Source organism: Ictidomys tridecemlineatus, chromosome 4 (genome assembly GCF_052094955.1).
Source record: "Ictidomys tridecemlineatus isolate mIctTri1 chromosome 4, mIctTri1.hap1, whole genome shotgun sequence".
In the NCBI taxonomy this organism is placed as follows: Eukaryota; Metazoa; Chordata; class Mammalia; order Rodentia; family Sciuridae; genus Ictidomys; species Ictidomys tridecemlineatus.
In genome coordinates this window covers 54363496-54379965 of record NC_135480.1, presented here as the reverse complement: position 1 = coordinate 54379965, position 16470 = coordinate 54363496, and the positions used below count along the sequence as shown (strand labels likewise).

Here is a 16470-nt window from a genome sequence, read left to right as displayed (position 1 = left end):
GTGAAATTCAATGAAGGTAGATTTTTAGGTAAGAGAGTAAAGTGGTGACACCATCTTTGGATCAGTTGAGCAGAACAGCACTAGAAAGACCTTAAAAGGTACCTGGAAGGATGAGGTGAGAGGACAGGTGTGGCCAATAGAGACAGAGCAAGGATCCTGCAAAGGGAGGCACAAGGGGATGAGGAGCCCTGAGAAGGCAGGAGAGGTGGGTGCTGGGTCAGCACTGTCTGTGGAGTGCTGCTCACAAGTGGGTTGAGGAAGGTCACTCTTCCTAGGAGCCTGGGAAGGCAGGAGGCCCTGGGTCACTCTTAGAGCCTTGCCACGGGCCCAGGTTGAGCCCTGACTTAACTGACCAACTTAGCAAGGGTCACTGGGAGATGGCCTTGCCCAGTCCTGCTGATTCTGAGCTCCTGTTCCCTTTTTCATCTCCCTCCAGCACGATAACCCTTATAACCAGGGCTGCACAAGGAATTTCTACAACACGCTATGTGCATCCTTGGGACCCAAGTGAGTTGGTAAACCAAGGGCTCAAGTGGTGGACCCTGGGGCCTGTGGGGTGGGGTGAAGCTGGGTCTATTTCCCTGGTCTCTGTCCGCAGCTCCCAGGCCTTAACACTTCCTGTTTCTTTCCTTTGGGGTTTTTTCCAGGGCACTCTGGGAGTTTCTGGGAATTTCACTCTTCCTTGGTGTTGTAGGTTCTTGCCCCAAGATATGTGGTAGAGGGGAATGGCAGCCTGGATAAGGCTCCTGGATGAGAGCCCAGGGCTCTGTGCTTTCCCAGCTGAGGGCTGAGTGTGGTCAGGGAGACCAGGCCAAGGTGGGTAGTGACTCCTTGCATTTGGCCTGTTGCTTCCCAGGTACATGTCCGAGGCTGTTTACCTTCAAATGGAGCAGGACACCAACTGGAGGCCAACCTGACATCATAAAGACCTCCTTGGGCCCAGGTCTGCAACTCAGGCCCCCCAAGGTAAGTCTGCACCTTTATAGAAGGTAAGGGGTATGGGGTGAGCTTTGGAACATGGGGGTCTGTGGTTGTATATGTGTTGGGGGAAGTCCCCAATGTTGGGCTGGCCCTGAAGCTGAAGCACGTGGAGCATAAGGAGTGAGATTGTGGACCTGGAGGGTGCAGGGTCCAGGTCACAGGGCTTCAGAGCACACCCAGGTGTCCCTCAATAAAGAAAGAGAAAAGACTGCACTGCTAACTAGCTGGTTGGTCTTGGGACAGTCCCTTACCTTCCTCAGCCGTTAATGAGATCTGAGACTAGTCCAGTAGCTTATAATGTTTTAAAGGAGATTCTTTTTTTTTTAATTGGAAATTTTTACTCAGTCCCATGTGAAACTGATGGAATGGAGCATTAGGAGTGCAGTGGGCTGGGTATCCCCCAGTGCCCCCCAAGGGCCCTTGCAATGACTTGTAGTGTCAACCCTCTCCTTTTTCCTGCCTCCTGGAGCTGAGGGCCTTGACTGTGAGCAGTGGGGTGGAGGTTAGGGAGAGAGCCCCCAGGTACTGACTCTGTGTTTATCTTCCCATCAGCCCAGTGCTACAACATCCCACGAGGTGATGCCAGGATGTGAGCCCTACACGGAGGTCTCCCGGGCCTGAGCCCCCCCACTCAATCCCCTGTTGGGGGTGCCATGACCTCCACAGTTATCTAATCCTTATAAAATATATTTTTTGTTGCTTTTTATCGCTTCTCTGCCTGTTTATTCTACGTTCAGAGAAGCGTGTTTCTTTGTGGGTGTGGGGAGGCTATGAGGGCTGGCAGGCTGGGACAGAGCCCTCCTGGAAGGGGAGAAGATCCTTGCTCTCAGGAGCCAATACTGTCTGGCTTTTTGACCTTGGGCAAGACACTTAGCATTTCTCTCATCCTTAAAATATGGCGTCAGTAATAATCACAGTGACTGACCTGGCTGGCTTCCTGGCAAAAGCTGGAGATGAGAGGAGAGAAAACTGACCAGCCTGGATAATACCAAGTGCACCTCAGACTACTCCACAAAATAGAAATGGAACTTATTTATTAGTAGTTCTAATTGTGTGTGTTTGTGTGTGTGTGTGTGTGTGTGTCTGTGTGTGTGTGAGAGAGAGAGAGAGAGAGAGATATTGTGTGTAGTACTGAGGATCAAATCAAACCCAGGGCTTTATGCATAGTAGACAATCGCTCCACCACTGAGTTACATCCCCAGGCCTTTTTTATTTTCAGATGTGCTCTCACTAAATTGGCCAGGCTGGCCTCCAACTTGTGGTCCCCTGTCTCAGCCTCCTCCATAGCCTCCCAAGTTACAGGAGTTAACTGCCATGACTATCTTAGGGTTTTCTATATGCAAGATCTTTCCACCTGCAAGTGATTTCTTCTTTCTTTCTGACCTGGATATTAAATATTTTTCTTGCCTAATTTCTGTGGCTGAAACTTTTAATAAATATAAGATTTTTTATTAATGCCCTTCATAAGGTTGAGGGAATTACCTTTTATCTCTGTGTGTGTCTTTTTTAACTATGGAAAGGTATTAGATTTGTCAAATGCGTTTTCTGCACCAAATGATCATGTATGATATTTTTCTTCCACTGTTAATGTGGTGTACTACAAATTGACATTTTCTCCTAGTTTTAGTGTTCAATAATTAATAGCTTGACTGACCAGGTCCAAGACACAAAGATATACACTATGTTCAAGAAACTGGGGGTAAATTACTCTATAAACTAACTACATAGTATGTGATAAGAATGGGCATTATAATATAAAACCTTTAAACACATAGTAGTTATCTGCAGGAAACCATGTTTAGCTTAGGAAAAGGGTATTCCAAATTTCAGTGTAAAATATTAGCAAACATCAATTCCTTTGTGTGGCAACTATCATTTCTGTTTTCAAACTCTTTCACCCCAGCCTGCTTTTTAAGGTCTGGACTAGTTTTTTCCCAATCACAAGTGTAATTACCAATAGTGTCGATTCTTACAATGATCTGATGAGACACGGTCTGACATGTATCTTGCATTCATTGCACCACCAAGGTCATCCTGCATGATGCTGGAGTCAGTCTTGGCCATCTCCCCAGTTTCCAGTTTGGTAATGATGTCTCAGACTATCACCTATAAAACATTTTGTTGGGGGGGGAGTGTACTAGGGATTTAACCAGGGGATGATTTATCACTGAGATTTGCCCCCAGTCCTATTTATTTTTAATTGAGACTCAGGGTCTCACTAAGTTGCTGAGGACCTGACTAAGTTGCTGAGCCTGGCCTCAAAATTATGGTCTTCCTGCCTCAGCCTCCAGAGTTGCTGGAATTATAGACACGTGCCACCATGCCCAGCTATACTCTACTTTTAAATGTTGAATCATTTTTGCATTTCTTGGATAAATCCAAGTGGCAATGATACATAATATTTTTAACAAGCTGCTGAATTTAGGTTGTTAAGTTTTTATTTTTAAATATTTATTTTTTAGTTGTAGATGAACACAATACCTTTATTTCATTATTTTTTTGTGATGCTGAGGATCGAACCTAAGGGCCTCACACATGCTAGGCTAGTACTATACCGCTGAGCCACAATCGCAGCCCCAGTTGTTAGGTTTTTTTAAAAAAGATTTCTGTATTTAATACTCATAAAGGGTATTAGTCTTAGTTTTCCCCTGTGATGTCTTTGTTTGGCTTTGGTATCAGGGTAATATTGGTCCTGTAAAGTAAGTTGGGAATTGTTCCTTCCTCTTCTACTTCTTGGTAGAGTTTGAAAAGGAGTTGTGTCTATTTAAAGTTTTGGTAGAATTTACCAGGGATCCCATAGTTTTCTTTAGAAGAGCCCACTAACTTGTCAATTACCATGCCTGGCCATTAAAATTTTTAAATAATTTTTTTAAAAAGAAAAGAATAAAAGAAAGAAAAGGAAAAGAAAAAAAAAACAAAGTAAAACATTAAAGCATTCTCCAGGAAGAGGATCCTGTAGGTGACTGAGTTCCTGTGATCCCAGAAGAAAAGCCAGGTTTCCCAGGTTCACCATCAGTCACTGGGAGAGTGAGCACACTCTGAAGGGCAAGTGGTGGAATCCAAAGCAAAGTTAAGGTAGAAGTAGAAAGCAAGGGCAGCAGACAATGGATGTGCATTTAAGGCTGTTGGTAAAACTCTAATCTATTTTCTGTTCTTTTCTTGCTCCTGGCACACAGGAAAAACATTTCTTAGCCCCTTGGATTTAGAAGTTGTTAATGCTTCTTCTGTAGCAAGAGGAAGAAGAAGCCTGGCTTTGAGAAGAAGGTGGGCACGTTACATTAGAGTAGCTTGCATTTCTGGGTCCCTGCATCAAGGACAGTTTCTCTAAGGAGTCACTTTAGTCTGTAGAAGACCTTGCCTAAATGAAGAAAGATTTGGGGCATTTCTGTGCTCAATTTGGGGCTGTTTGTCATAGCAGCATATCCCAGCTTATTCTTACTAATGCAGATGGAGCCTTGCTCAAAGGATCAATAGGATGAGGAGGGGCTTTTTTTTTTTAACTAACCATGGAAGAATGAAAACAACTTTCCTAGTTATCATTTCTACCTATCCATTTGTTCTTTTTCCCTAAGAGAAGCCACTTGAATGTCACACTCCCTAGGAGAGGCATTCTTAAGTATAAGTAAGGCTTGAAAATTTTCATGAACTAAGAATGATCCCAAGGAGATGGAGAAGAGGACTTGCCTGGTCATTCAAATTTAACAGATGACAGTTGCAATTCCCAACAAAAGAGCAAAGTTTAATTTGCCTTAAGAAGAGAGTCACTTCTTTCTTGGTGTCTTAGTCCATTTTGTGCTTCTATAACAGAATCCCTGACATGGGTAATTCATAAAGAACAGACACTTGTTACTTTTCTGGAGGATGAAAGTTCAAGGTCAAGGAGTCCTTATTTTGCTAGGGCCTTCCTGCTGTGCCATCCCACAGTGAATATGACATAGAAAGTGGGAGAAAAAGATCAAGAGAGAAATAGGGTTGAAGAGAATGTACTTCTGGGATACCCAAGCAAATAACACATCCTCCCCATAATCTCTGCTTGTTTGGGTCTTTCTGTTTTCTTTCTGTTTCTTTTCCTGTCCATCACTCCTCCAGTCCTAGAAAGTTTATAAGGCTGAGTAGAGAATGGGTCTCCCTGGGGGCTGGGGTGAGGATAGGTGAAGAGACACAGGGACCTTCCTGTGTCCTTTTCTCTCTCCCTAAGCCTCATATTAAAATGGACAGATGAGTACCAGGGTCTCTCACATCCCTACTTCCAGGACTCATGCCCAGGCTCCATGCACACAGGGTGGGGGTCTTGCCAGGTACTGCTGCTTCCTGCGTGAGCTGCAACTTAGACACAGTCTGTTCTAAGGAAATAGGAAAAATACATACTGAAACAGAATGATAGACAAAATCCTATCCCACCCTGATACCCTCTCCTTGTTTTTCCCTCTCTTTTATATTCTGTTCTTTCATTGCGGCTTTGCCTCTATACTTTTTAATATCCCTCAAAAGACATTTTCTTATTTACTCCCTTTTTCTCTACTTCATTCTGACTTTTCACACCAGCTGTCTTGGAATGTTGGATCAAACCTCAGGTGAACCAATTCTGTAGAGAAATGAGCTCCATTATATCCTCAGTACTTGAAACAGTATTTACCCTACCACTGCTACAAAATAAATATTTGCTGAATAAATAAAAAAGGAATGAGGGGAAAATAATAATTTAGTCTAGGTTAACTATCATAAACCAAAAGAACAGTATAGATATTTCATGAGTAGAAGTATGAATAGCTTATCCCCAAATAACAAGTGCAAATTATAAGAAACCCTACATGAGGCAGAATCTGTATGCCTAATCTTAATTAATATCACACTACCAATTTTATTCAAATTATACTTTAGTAGCCATGATAATTTGAATAACATTGAATATTCAATACTAAATCAATATGTTGAAACTTAATTGGAATATAGTCTCACTACTTTCCCCATTTGATATGATTGTTATGCTCAAGTTATGTTTTCTTTTCCTTCACAGCTGTGATGCACAATAAACTACAAACAAAATAAAAAGTACTAGCAAGGTGCAATGACACATGCCTGTAATCCTAGTGGCTTGGGAGGCTGAGACCGGAGGAGCACAATTTCAAAGCCCTCCTCAGCAAATTAGAAAGCCTCTGAGCAACTCAGCAATGCCTGTCTATAAATAAAATATAAAGCAGGGATGGTGCTGTGGCTGGTGCTCAGTGATTAAGTGCCCCTGGGTTCAATGCCTGCTTTTTATATCTAGATATATACCTATATATCTATATCTATATCTATATCTATCTATATATATAGAAAGAGAGAGAGAGAACATTACTACAAAGTATGAAATGTTCCAGATTTTGCACCTGTGAGATTATTCACTCTGAAAAGTTCACACTGTAAGTCAGGAAATGCAAGGATTCTAGAAAATAGGCATAACTCATGGATTATATTATTTTCCCAATATAATTAATAAAAAACCACTAGCTGGAGCTGGGGCTGTGACCCAATAGTAGCCTGACATGTGTGAGGCACTAGGTTCAGTTCTCAGCATCACATATAAATAAATAAAATAAAGTTCTATCACAACTAAAAAACAAAACAAAACAAAACCAAATTGTTTATAAACAATTTGAGGGCATTTTGACCTACAAAGGAAGATACGAAAAAAGTCTCTAATGTAGTGGCTCCAAGTGAAAACAATACTTAATATTGCCACATGAGAGGTCCAGAAAATATATGCATTGTTGCATAAATATATAAATACCAAGAGAAATACAGTTTGGGATGATCCCAGTATGAGCCCATGAAGTAGAACTCATTTCATCCTGAAAACAATAATTCATTTTCTTACTGACTCGTTGAAAAGATTTTTCTCTCCAGAAAAAAAAATCACACCCACTATTTGTTGGTCTCTTGAGGTTACAGCTGTTAGTGAATTTCAGTGAGCTTTCAGGTTAGTCAGAATTAGTTAAAAGCATTTAAAGAAGTAACTCTAAAATAACAATTAAAATATATAAACAAGGGAAGGGTGTGGAACACAGTGGTTGTGCACATGCTTAGCATATGCAAGGCTTCCAGTTGGATCTCAACCAGCACACACACACACACACACACACACATACATGTTTATGTGTAAATATCATTCATTCTAAGAGAATGACCTTTGAGGAAATGATCATATCAAAATAAAAGCATCAATACATAGAAACCTATTGAAGTAGATATTTAATGAAACATAATCTTAATCACAATAGTCTGATAATTACGTGGATGCCCATAATAGGGAAATGCATGCCTAGACTATTGGATCATGTGCTAAGGAACTTAGTATCTCTTCAAAACAGATGATAACACCACAGTATTAAAAGAGAAGAATCTCCTGATACATTTCAAACTCAAGGAATACAACAATGCAAACTCATTAATATCAAGAAATGGAATCTGTTTTCATCACTTATTAAATTCAAACAGAGTTCTTTTGAGTAATAAGCAAATATATAGCTTCTTAACAAGTCAGACTGTGTGTAAAACCACTGCTCTCCGCCATAATTTCACCAAAGCCTTTTTCATCTCATGGTTTCGCAGGCTGTAGATAAGGGGATTCAGCAGGGGTGTGAGCAATGTGTAAGCCAAAGACATCAGTTTCTTGGTTACTGGTGAGTAGCTAGATTTGGGCTGTAAATAAGTCATACTGGCTGTGCCATAGAAGAGGGTGACTGATGTGACATGAGAGGCACAGGTGGAAAAGGCCTTTTGCCTCCCAGTTGTTGATGGCATCTTCAGGATGGCAAAGAGAATTCTAAGATAAGACAAGAGTATCAACAAGAAAGGAAGCAATATAATCAAAATGGTGCCTATGAAGGCATAGATTTCATACAAGGAGATATCTGCACAAACCAGTTCCAGCACTGCTGGGGTTTCACAAGATATATGACTAATTTCATTGGGTCCACAAAAGGGAAAACTGAATACCCATGAGGTCTGCAGAGTAGCCACCATGATCCCTGAGACCCATGAGAACATGACTAATTTCACAAACACCCTCTTGTTCATAATCATGGGGTAGGTCAGAGGACAGCAGATGGCAGCAAATCGGTCATAAGCCATTGCCCCTAGGAGAAAACATTCATTCACACCAAAAAGAAGAATGAAATACATCTGTGCAAAACAGCCCACAAAAGAAATTGTAGTTTTCTCAGTGGTCAGGACCACCAGCATTTCAGGCATGATGGCTGCACTGAAACTCACTTCCACCACAGATAAGTTCTGCAGGAACAGGTACATGGGGATGTGGAGGGTCTGGTCCAGCAAGATGGCGGCTATGATGATGGCATTTCCCATCAGGGTCATCAGATAAATAACCAAGAAAACCCCAAAGATCTCGTCTTGAAGTTCAGGAAAGTCAGAGAAGCCCAAGAGGATGAATTCAACCACAGAGCTTTGATTTTGTCTTTTCATTGCAGTACAGAAGCCCTATATTGTTCCTGCAGACATAATCAAAAAATAAAGTCACAGTCCAAAGGCTGAGAATAGCAGCCTGAATTCTGCATAGAAATTCCAGCAGAGGATGAAACGAGGAAACATCTTCCAAAAAATTGAGGTTGAAACATTTAGAGAAAGGCAAAATACTAACATTAGTGACTATTTCTAATATAAAAGGAAACCTGAAGAATTCTTATTTAGAAATTTGGACTTAAAAGTGAAAAGTGCTATCAAGTTCTATTGCAACTTATACACTATGTAGTTTTAAACTAAATATACTCTAAGTAAATATAGATATTTTCTAACACTGGTTCTAATCCCGTATTATTACCACAGGTATTTTTCATTTTATTCAACTTATGTATATATAAAAATGGAGAGATAGAAAATATAGTATAAAAAGAAGATAAATGGAAAAAAAAGCTAATCCAAATTTTTATAATAATTCAGTTATATTGAATTTTATGTAAATTTATGTAAATATTTATTAGATTCAAAACCAATAAGCTTTGTGTGACATTTGAAGGTGACAACATTCCACAAGAATTTTCAGGGAAAGTTGTATTCAAATGCACCTCTCTCAGAAAACAACACTAGACTATGTGAATAGGCTTCAGGCTTATTAATTTCTTATTGATTTTTGGCCAATTCTGTTTGGGATTTACTGGGATATGAAATTTTTAGCCCCAGAGATTCAAGATTATTCTTTGTGACCATGATGATTTGAGGACAAACCCACTTTTTAGTCAATCTGGAGTTGCAATTTCAAAGTTTCCACTCTCTCCCACTCTCTCTCTTCTCTCACCCCAATCTCCTCATCAAGTGATTCATGGGCTCATTAATTATTCAACAAGCTCTGATGGACCTACCATTTTCTATACTCTGCATCATAAGCAGAAACCTAAACACACTAGCTAAAATCACTGTGACCCTCACCAGTAAGCTACAAAAAATTGTGTCCCCAAACTCTTTATCTTTACCCCTTATACAATGCTCTGTATTTTTCCATTTTTACCAAGTCACATTACGTATACTTTTATACAAATCATTCCCACAGCGGTTATCCCAGGGGCAAAGATTTTGTTTGCTTCTTTGATATCTAAACAATGACCACAACAATCTCCACTTTATTACACATTTTAAAACAATAATTTTAAACAAATAAATGGAATACATTAGGAAAATGAGACTCTAAAGAATAGTGTTAAAGCAAAGTGAAACCAGTATACAGCACAATTGAGAACCAACTGGCAAGTAATCATGGGGGATTTAGACAATTTAAATGAGGGAAAGATTACATGTGGATGGGGAGATGGAGATGACAACCACAGTCACAGGATGCCATGAGTGGAAGGGGCAGTAGGTGGGAGGAGGAAGGCACAGAGCAGGACACACTTGCTCATGGCAAAGGTCCTTGGTGACAATACAACTAGAATAGAGCCTACTGTATCTTCTGTGATGTTCTGAAAACCAGATGAAATTCAGGAAGTAGCTGAAAGAGCCAGCAGGACAGAGGATCCCAGCAACATGAAGATGAATGATATCCTAAGTGCAGATCTGTAGGGCATTAGCAACAGTAAAAGGAAAATTGCTTTTTCCTGAGTTGGACCTTAGTCACATATTCAAATCAAATGCCTGTGCAAACCATGAAAAATTATATGTTTTTTCAATAACAAAAAACCCTTTAAAAAATACTAAAATATACTCTGCAGGACCAGATAATCAAAACTCATTTTTAATGGCAGTAATAATAACAATAAGCAAAATGCAGACTTAGTTCCAAATATTTGAAGTGGATAAATTTTAACATTTCCAAAATTTAGAGCATTATTTTAAAAATTGGAAACCTTTGTAATACCAATTAAAAGTATCTTTTGAAGAAAATATGTATAAAAATAGAGTAAGACAACTATGGTCCACAAAAGCTAATTGCAAAATTCAAAAATGTAGTAGGATTTTAAATGTGGCCCCCCCAAGGAAATGATAAACATCTGAGGTTATAAAAATGCCAATTGAGTTTTATCTGATCATTAAAGATGGCATGCATGCATTGGAATGGCACAGAATATGTGAAATTACTATGTGTCAATTACAAACAAGACATATGCTTAAATAATAAAGAACAACAACAAAAAACCTATTCTGTGGTCACAAATGACCACCAATGCTGCTCTCCTTTTTATTTGCTCATTAGTTTATGCAAAGTCTTCATGATCCAAATTATGATCTGCACTTTTCTGTTGAAAAAAAAAAAGGAACTGAATAATCAAACCAATAAGTCTGCTTCAAACATTTCAGCTTTGCCTACTGAGCCCTAAGCACTGAAGCATGTCTTCAACAGTATTACCAGCCTTCACTGAGAACTCTCAATGAAAATAACCACTAACAGGCACACCAAAAGAAACTGCACTGTCTTACCCATTGACTCTGACTGTCATTTGCCTGCTACTTTAACAGCACTCTCACCGCTGATCAAAAGACACCTGTTCATACATGCAATTTATTGATTCAGTGCACTGATTTTTGACTTCCTATGACATAGATTCATGTGTCCCAGAAAATCCCTTTAGAGAGAACTTGGAAGGCTTCCCACAAACCTTCTCATATTTTGTATGAGAGCTACAGAGCTTGAACCTGGTCTCTCAGCGAAGAAAGCTCGAGAGAACACACATGGAGCACCAGCCCTCCATGTGTCCACAGGGATTGAAGGCCTTGTACATACGAGACTCAACTCTAATGCGACGTTTCCCAGTAGGAGTTTTGTGAAATCAGAGAGTGAATGAATGTTGTAAACAAGGAAAGAAGGGAGGAGTCACGGAGGTGTGAGCAAAAGCTGGTGGCAGGTGGAGAATTCAACTGGACAGAATGCACAGTTTGGGCAATGGTGGGAATTAAGTAAAGGCAAGAGGATTGAAGCCTCTGAGATTTAAGTCTGGATGCCCCTGAGCCCTGAACTTGTATATTTTCCAGAAGAAATACAAAGTCATTGACATTTTTGAGAAAAAGAGTCATTACATAAGGCTGATTTCAGGCATAGAACTTCTTGATTTGGAGTCAAAAGTTCTGGACTGGTTTATAGGACCTGGAGCACACCACTGAATTTCTCTGCTTCTATTACTTTCTATGTAAAAGAAAAGCATTATTATTAATCTCACAGGGTATATATGAGGATCCGGGATTCTCAGCTCAGTGTAAAGTGGCTAGAATAGTGAAGGGGACATGATATCAATTGCAGAGTTCTCTAGTCAGTACCTGAAATTCAGCGGAAATTGGCTATTTAATCAAAGAGGGAGCTAGAGCTAGAAAAAATCTAAGGCCTTGATACATGGTATGAGGATGCTGGTTGGATGCCTACAAAGATTTTGTTTTCTAAGACTTCTCTGACCATTCTGACACTGCAACAGTAACCAACCTCTTACAATTAAGAGCAATAAGACAATAGCATAGGTGTGGCATCAGGTTTGCAGACAAGTAGAAGGGTACTGCATTCACCTTATATCCTTTATGCCAGGCCTATAAAAGAGGGTCCATCACAGCATTGCACAGCTAGGGAAGCACTGAAGGGGACTAAAGAACAAAGGAATTACACCCGTAAAGACCTGCATGATCTGGTCACCCTGTACCAAAAGGGCAGGAGGAAGTCATGGAATTGAATGTGAGGGTATGGATGAGGAGGTTGGTAATGCCACAAGATAAAGAAGAATTTACTGGTCCTGAAAGAAAAGACATAAAATCTGGCAGCCACAAGGCCTAGGGTTAAGACATACTGAGTGGATATAGAGTGTGAAGGTCCTGGCATCCCACAGTAACATTCAACCATGTAACTAGAGGCTCAGTTATTGATTTTAACCAGCCTCTCTCAGCAGCTACTCCCTTGGTGGCATGCTGCCATAAGAACAAAGTGGCCATAGCAGCAGAGAAGAAGGTTATCCCTTGGCCCAAACTACATGGTCACCATTTACCAAGACCCCTTCAATTTACTATCTCTTCAAAAATACATCACAAATCATTGAGTAGGCAGTGTAGGACTACAGCCATACACATACTTAAAACCCTGCTAGAATTAATGTGATCTCATTTCACTTTGTAATTTTTAACACAAATTTATTCAATTCTATATGAATGCCAATAACACCAATGCATAATTTAAATATTTATATCAATTTTATTATGTAATAAAGACTCAACAAAAATAAATTTGATCTAGGTTAACCATTATAAACCCAAAAAACACTGCACATAGTTCATGACTAGAAGTATGAATGATCTATCCCCAAAAGACAAAGATATTCCACACATCCCTTAATGAAGCAGAATATGTATACCTAATCTTAAATAATATCACACAATTAATTTTATTTATATTTTGTTTAAAGTAGTCATGATAATCTGAATATTGAAGATTCCATATTAATGAAACCAAGATTATGTTGAGAGTTAATGAGAATTTTTCTTCACTAATTTCCCACTAGACATGATTGTTATAGTCTTAATGGTTCAATGTTTCCTTTTTCCTCACAATTGTGATGCACAATAAAATGCAGCCAAGATATTAAGTGCTGAAAAACACACGATCCCCATTTTTCCAATAAACCACTTGTGGGGCAATGCAATTTTCCTCCGAATTGAACCCCATAGCATCTTCTTTAAAGAGTAAGTGATATACAGTAATCAATAAACACACGCACACAGCTACCACCAAAATACAAATGGCAACAGGCCAAACAATCATATAAGACAGATTGGGATATACAATTGTATCATTAACAAAAGCTATCAAGTTATGAAAGCTGGAACAACAAATCAAGAAACAGAGAAAGAAATATATATGTTTTTATTTTTTTACACAAAAGTTGCTGCTCTTCTGAACTCACATATGTGATTGCCTGTAAATTCAGGAGTCATCTAGAAACTATGAACAACAACCCAACTTCCAACTCTAAGAGAATTCTCAAGCTGCCCCTCCATCTCAAGCTGCCCCATCACCCATCATGGAAAGGTGAACTGGGCGACCTCAGGAATACAAGTTCCTCCCAAGAGGAGTTCAAGAAGTTTGAAAAAATTACTTGGTGAGTATCTTACAGGAGGATCAACATTAGAGAATCTCTAAGACCCAGAACGTGCTCTTAACTCTGATATATGGAAACTCCATGATAAACACATCATTTTTCATATCACAGAAATGGAATATCTCCTTTACTTGGCCACACCAGTGTCCCAAGAGATACCCTGTATCTTTGCATGTGACTGACTGATCAAACCTCTTTATGGAGACTTCCATGTCCAGAGGGCTGAATCAACACAGGGACACTCAGGAAGGCAGCTGAGGAAACAAACCCTACCCCCCCACCACTAGCCCTCAGCTGTGAAGCACTGGAAGGGCTTCCTCCTGAGGACTGCTCTGCTACCAGTTCTCCTTGATTATTTCTGTGACTATGCCAGACCCTGCTCCAAGGGACCAAGACTTGAAGCTAACATTGTCTGCTTATCAAATGAAACTTCCAGCATTACACAGATCACATTTAAATGCTTGAGAAAGACTCAAGATATAAGTATCCTACAAGGACCAGAGGGAGTGTTTTGATCTACAAACTGTACATGCTATTTAAAAAGGCACTTATAAATATAGGACTACAAATCCCACATCAAACTTACATGCTGCTTCTTTCTTCTACTGTTCTCCATTTCCCACTGGTAAGGATGGGTGGGGACAGGTAAAACTCAAGATATAAGGAAAATGGTCTGCAATCAGAATGAATTTTTTTTAAAAAAAAGCAGTTTTGTGCCATAAATACTAACTATATACCATTAGTAAATTCAAGCTTATACCTGCACTTTATCCTGCTTAGCTAATGGGGCCTTCACCATCCCCACCTTCTATCACATGGAAACTACCTCTGTTTATTATCCCAGCAACCAGCACAAATTACATTTAGGGAAAAGAAAAGTATGTTCTGCTTCATAAAATAAAATTAAGATAAAAGGGTATGGAGTAAGATCCAGGTTTCGGAGATAACAGGAAATGGGTAGTTGAGAACAGATCATGGAAGGCCACCTTCAGCAGATGACATTTTAAGGAGATGTGAAGAAACAGCAAGAATTATCCAGCTGAAACAGCAAGTTACAAACATACCAGACAGCGAAAAAGGCATGACTTGACAGCTCCAGGCCAGATGGAGGTGACTCAATTCAAAGCAGAATTTTCATCAGAAAACATAAGCAAGTGTATGAGTGGACACTAAACACCAATTAAAATATTTAAATGGATAGTTATTACAGATTTACATTTTAAAGTTCACTTTCTTGTGTATGTCAACTTCAAAACCAGCAGAAAGTGATTTCAAGAATACATCTCACTAACTGGCATGAGATTCAAGTTAATGAAGGTTAGTTAGCTAACCTTCAGAATGGGAGGAAAATTCAAGTTAATGTTAAATTAGTTAATGGTTGGTATTAAGAGTAGAAACATAAAATAAGTCCTTCTGTCAAATTTATATAGAAGAAGAGACATGTAAGCCCATATAGCTTCACTCATCGTATTCCTTTTTTTTTAAAAAAAACTCATCTGATTCTTGACACAATTGCCCAAAACCTTTGTTGAAGAAAAGAAAAACAATATCCAAATGTAAAGGTTCAATCTGGATCCCTCTTTCTCACCCTACATAAATCAATTCAAATTGGATCAAAGACCTAGGAATAAGACCAGAAGTCATGCAACTGCTAGAAGAGGACATAGGAGAGACTCTAACCTATAGGTGCAGGCAACAAGGACTCCTAGAGCTCAGGAAGTAATGCCAAGTCTCAAGAAAAGGAATGACACCAAACAAAAAAGTTACACAACAAAGGAAACAACAGCAGGAAGAGAACCCTTCAGAATGGGAGGAAAAAATCTTTGCCAACTCTTCTGACAGAGGATTAATATCGAGAATATATAAGGAACTCAAAAGACTCAACACCATTTAAGCAAGTAACCAATTCAGTAAGTGGGCAAATGAACCTAACAGACACTCCTCCAGAGAAGAATAAATGGCAATTGTATGAAAAGTGTTCAATATCTTTACACATAAGGGAAATGCAAATCAAAACTATGCTGAGATTCCATCTCAACAGAAATAACAATGTTTGCAAAGGTGTGAGAAAAAGGAACCCTTATCCACTGTCGGTGGGAAAAGTAAATTAGTACAGGCACTATGGAAATCGAATGGAGGTTCCTCCAAAAACTAAACAGGTAATACTGTAATATCCAGCTATACCACTTCTTGGTATCTATCCAAAAGAATTACAGACAGCATATTTTAGATACATGCTTTCCCATGTTTATAGCAGCACAATTCACAGTAGCCAAATTGTAGAACCAGTCTAGGTGTATATCAATAGATAACAGGTAAAGAAAATGGGATATGTAAACACAATGGAGTTTTATTTAACCATCAGATAGGAAGAAATTATCTTCTGACTGAAAGAGATCTTACAGTTAACTGTATTTTCCTCAAAGTATTGATTCACTCATAATATAAACATATTAATTCAGTATATGAGTGAAAAAATGAAAAAAGAATAAAGATTAAAATAAAATCATGTATTTTTAAGTTGTGCATTGTACTTAGATTTGGGCATTTGAATATTTTATTTCCTCAAAGGCAGTATTTGATCACTCTCTCTATATAAACAATGAGGAAACTTTAGGTCACAAAAATACAATGAAAGACTTTGCTAATGCCAATCAAATGCCCTCATGAAAGGAACATTGTACAGCATTCAAATGTGATTCAAACTTGTGTTTATTTTCAGGTGAAATTATTTTACTGCAAATCCAATTCATTTTATACCTCCAATTTTTACTTTTGGCAGAAGTACTGATAAACTTAAAAACAGTCTTTTAACAATGGAATAATCTTTTACACCTCTATTACTATTCCTGGAGCAGGAATTAAGTAACACTACTTCAGGATAAAAGAATAATCTTAGAGAATAGTGTGGTGTTAAAACACATGTGGT

At 38.9% G+C, this 16470-nt stretch overlaps 1 protein-coding gene across 1 annotated transcript; it reads right to left on the bottom strand.

Moving 5' to 3' along the window:
- Window positions 1-7503: 7503 nt before the first annotated feature.
- LOC144376795 (olfactory receptor 10A3-like) lies at window positions 7504-8448 on the bottom strand. The gene has a single exon (XM_078045073.1). The coding sequence runs from the start codon at window positions 8446-8448 to the stop codon at window positions 7504-7506; it is 945 nt and encodes a 314-aa protein (XP_077901199.1).
- Window positions 8449-16470: the final 8022 nt, after the last annotated feature.

Bases quoted from the DNA above. Each gene is read 5' to 3' on its own strand.
- LOC144376795 (XM_078045073.1), bottom strand. From the start codon at position 8,448: ATGAAAAGACAAAATCAAAGCTCTGTGGTTGAATTCATCCTCTTGGGC.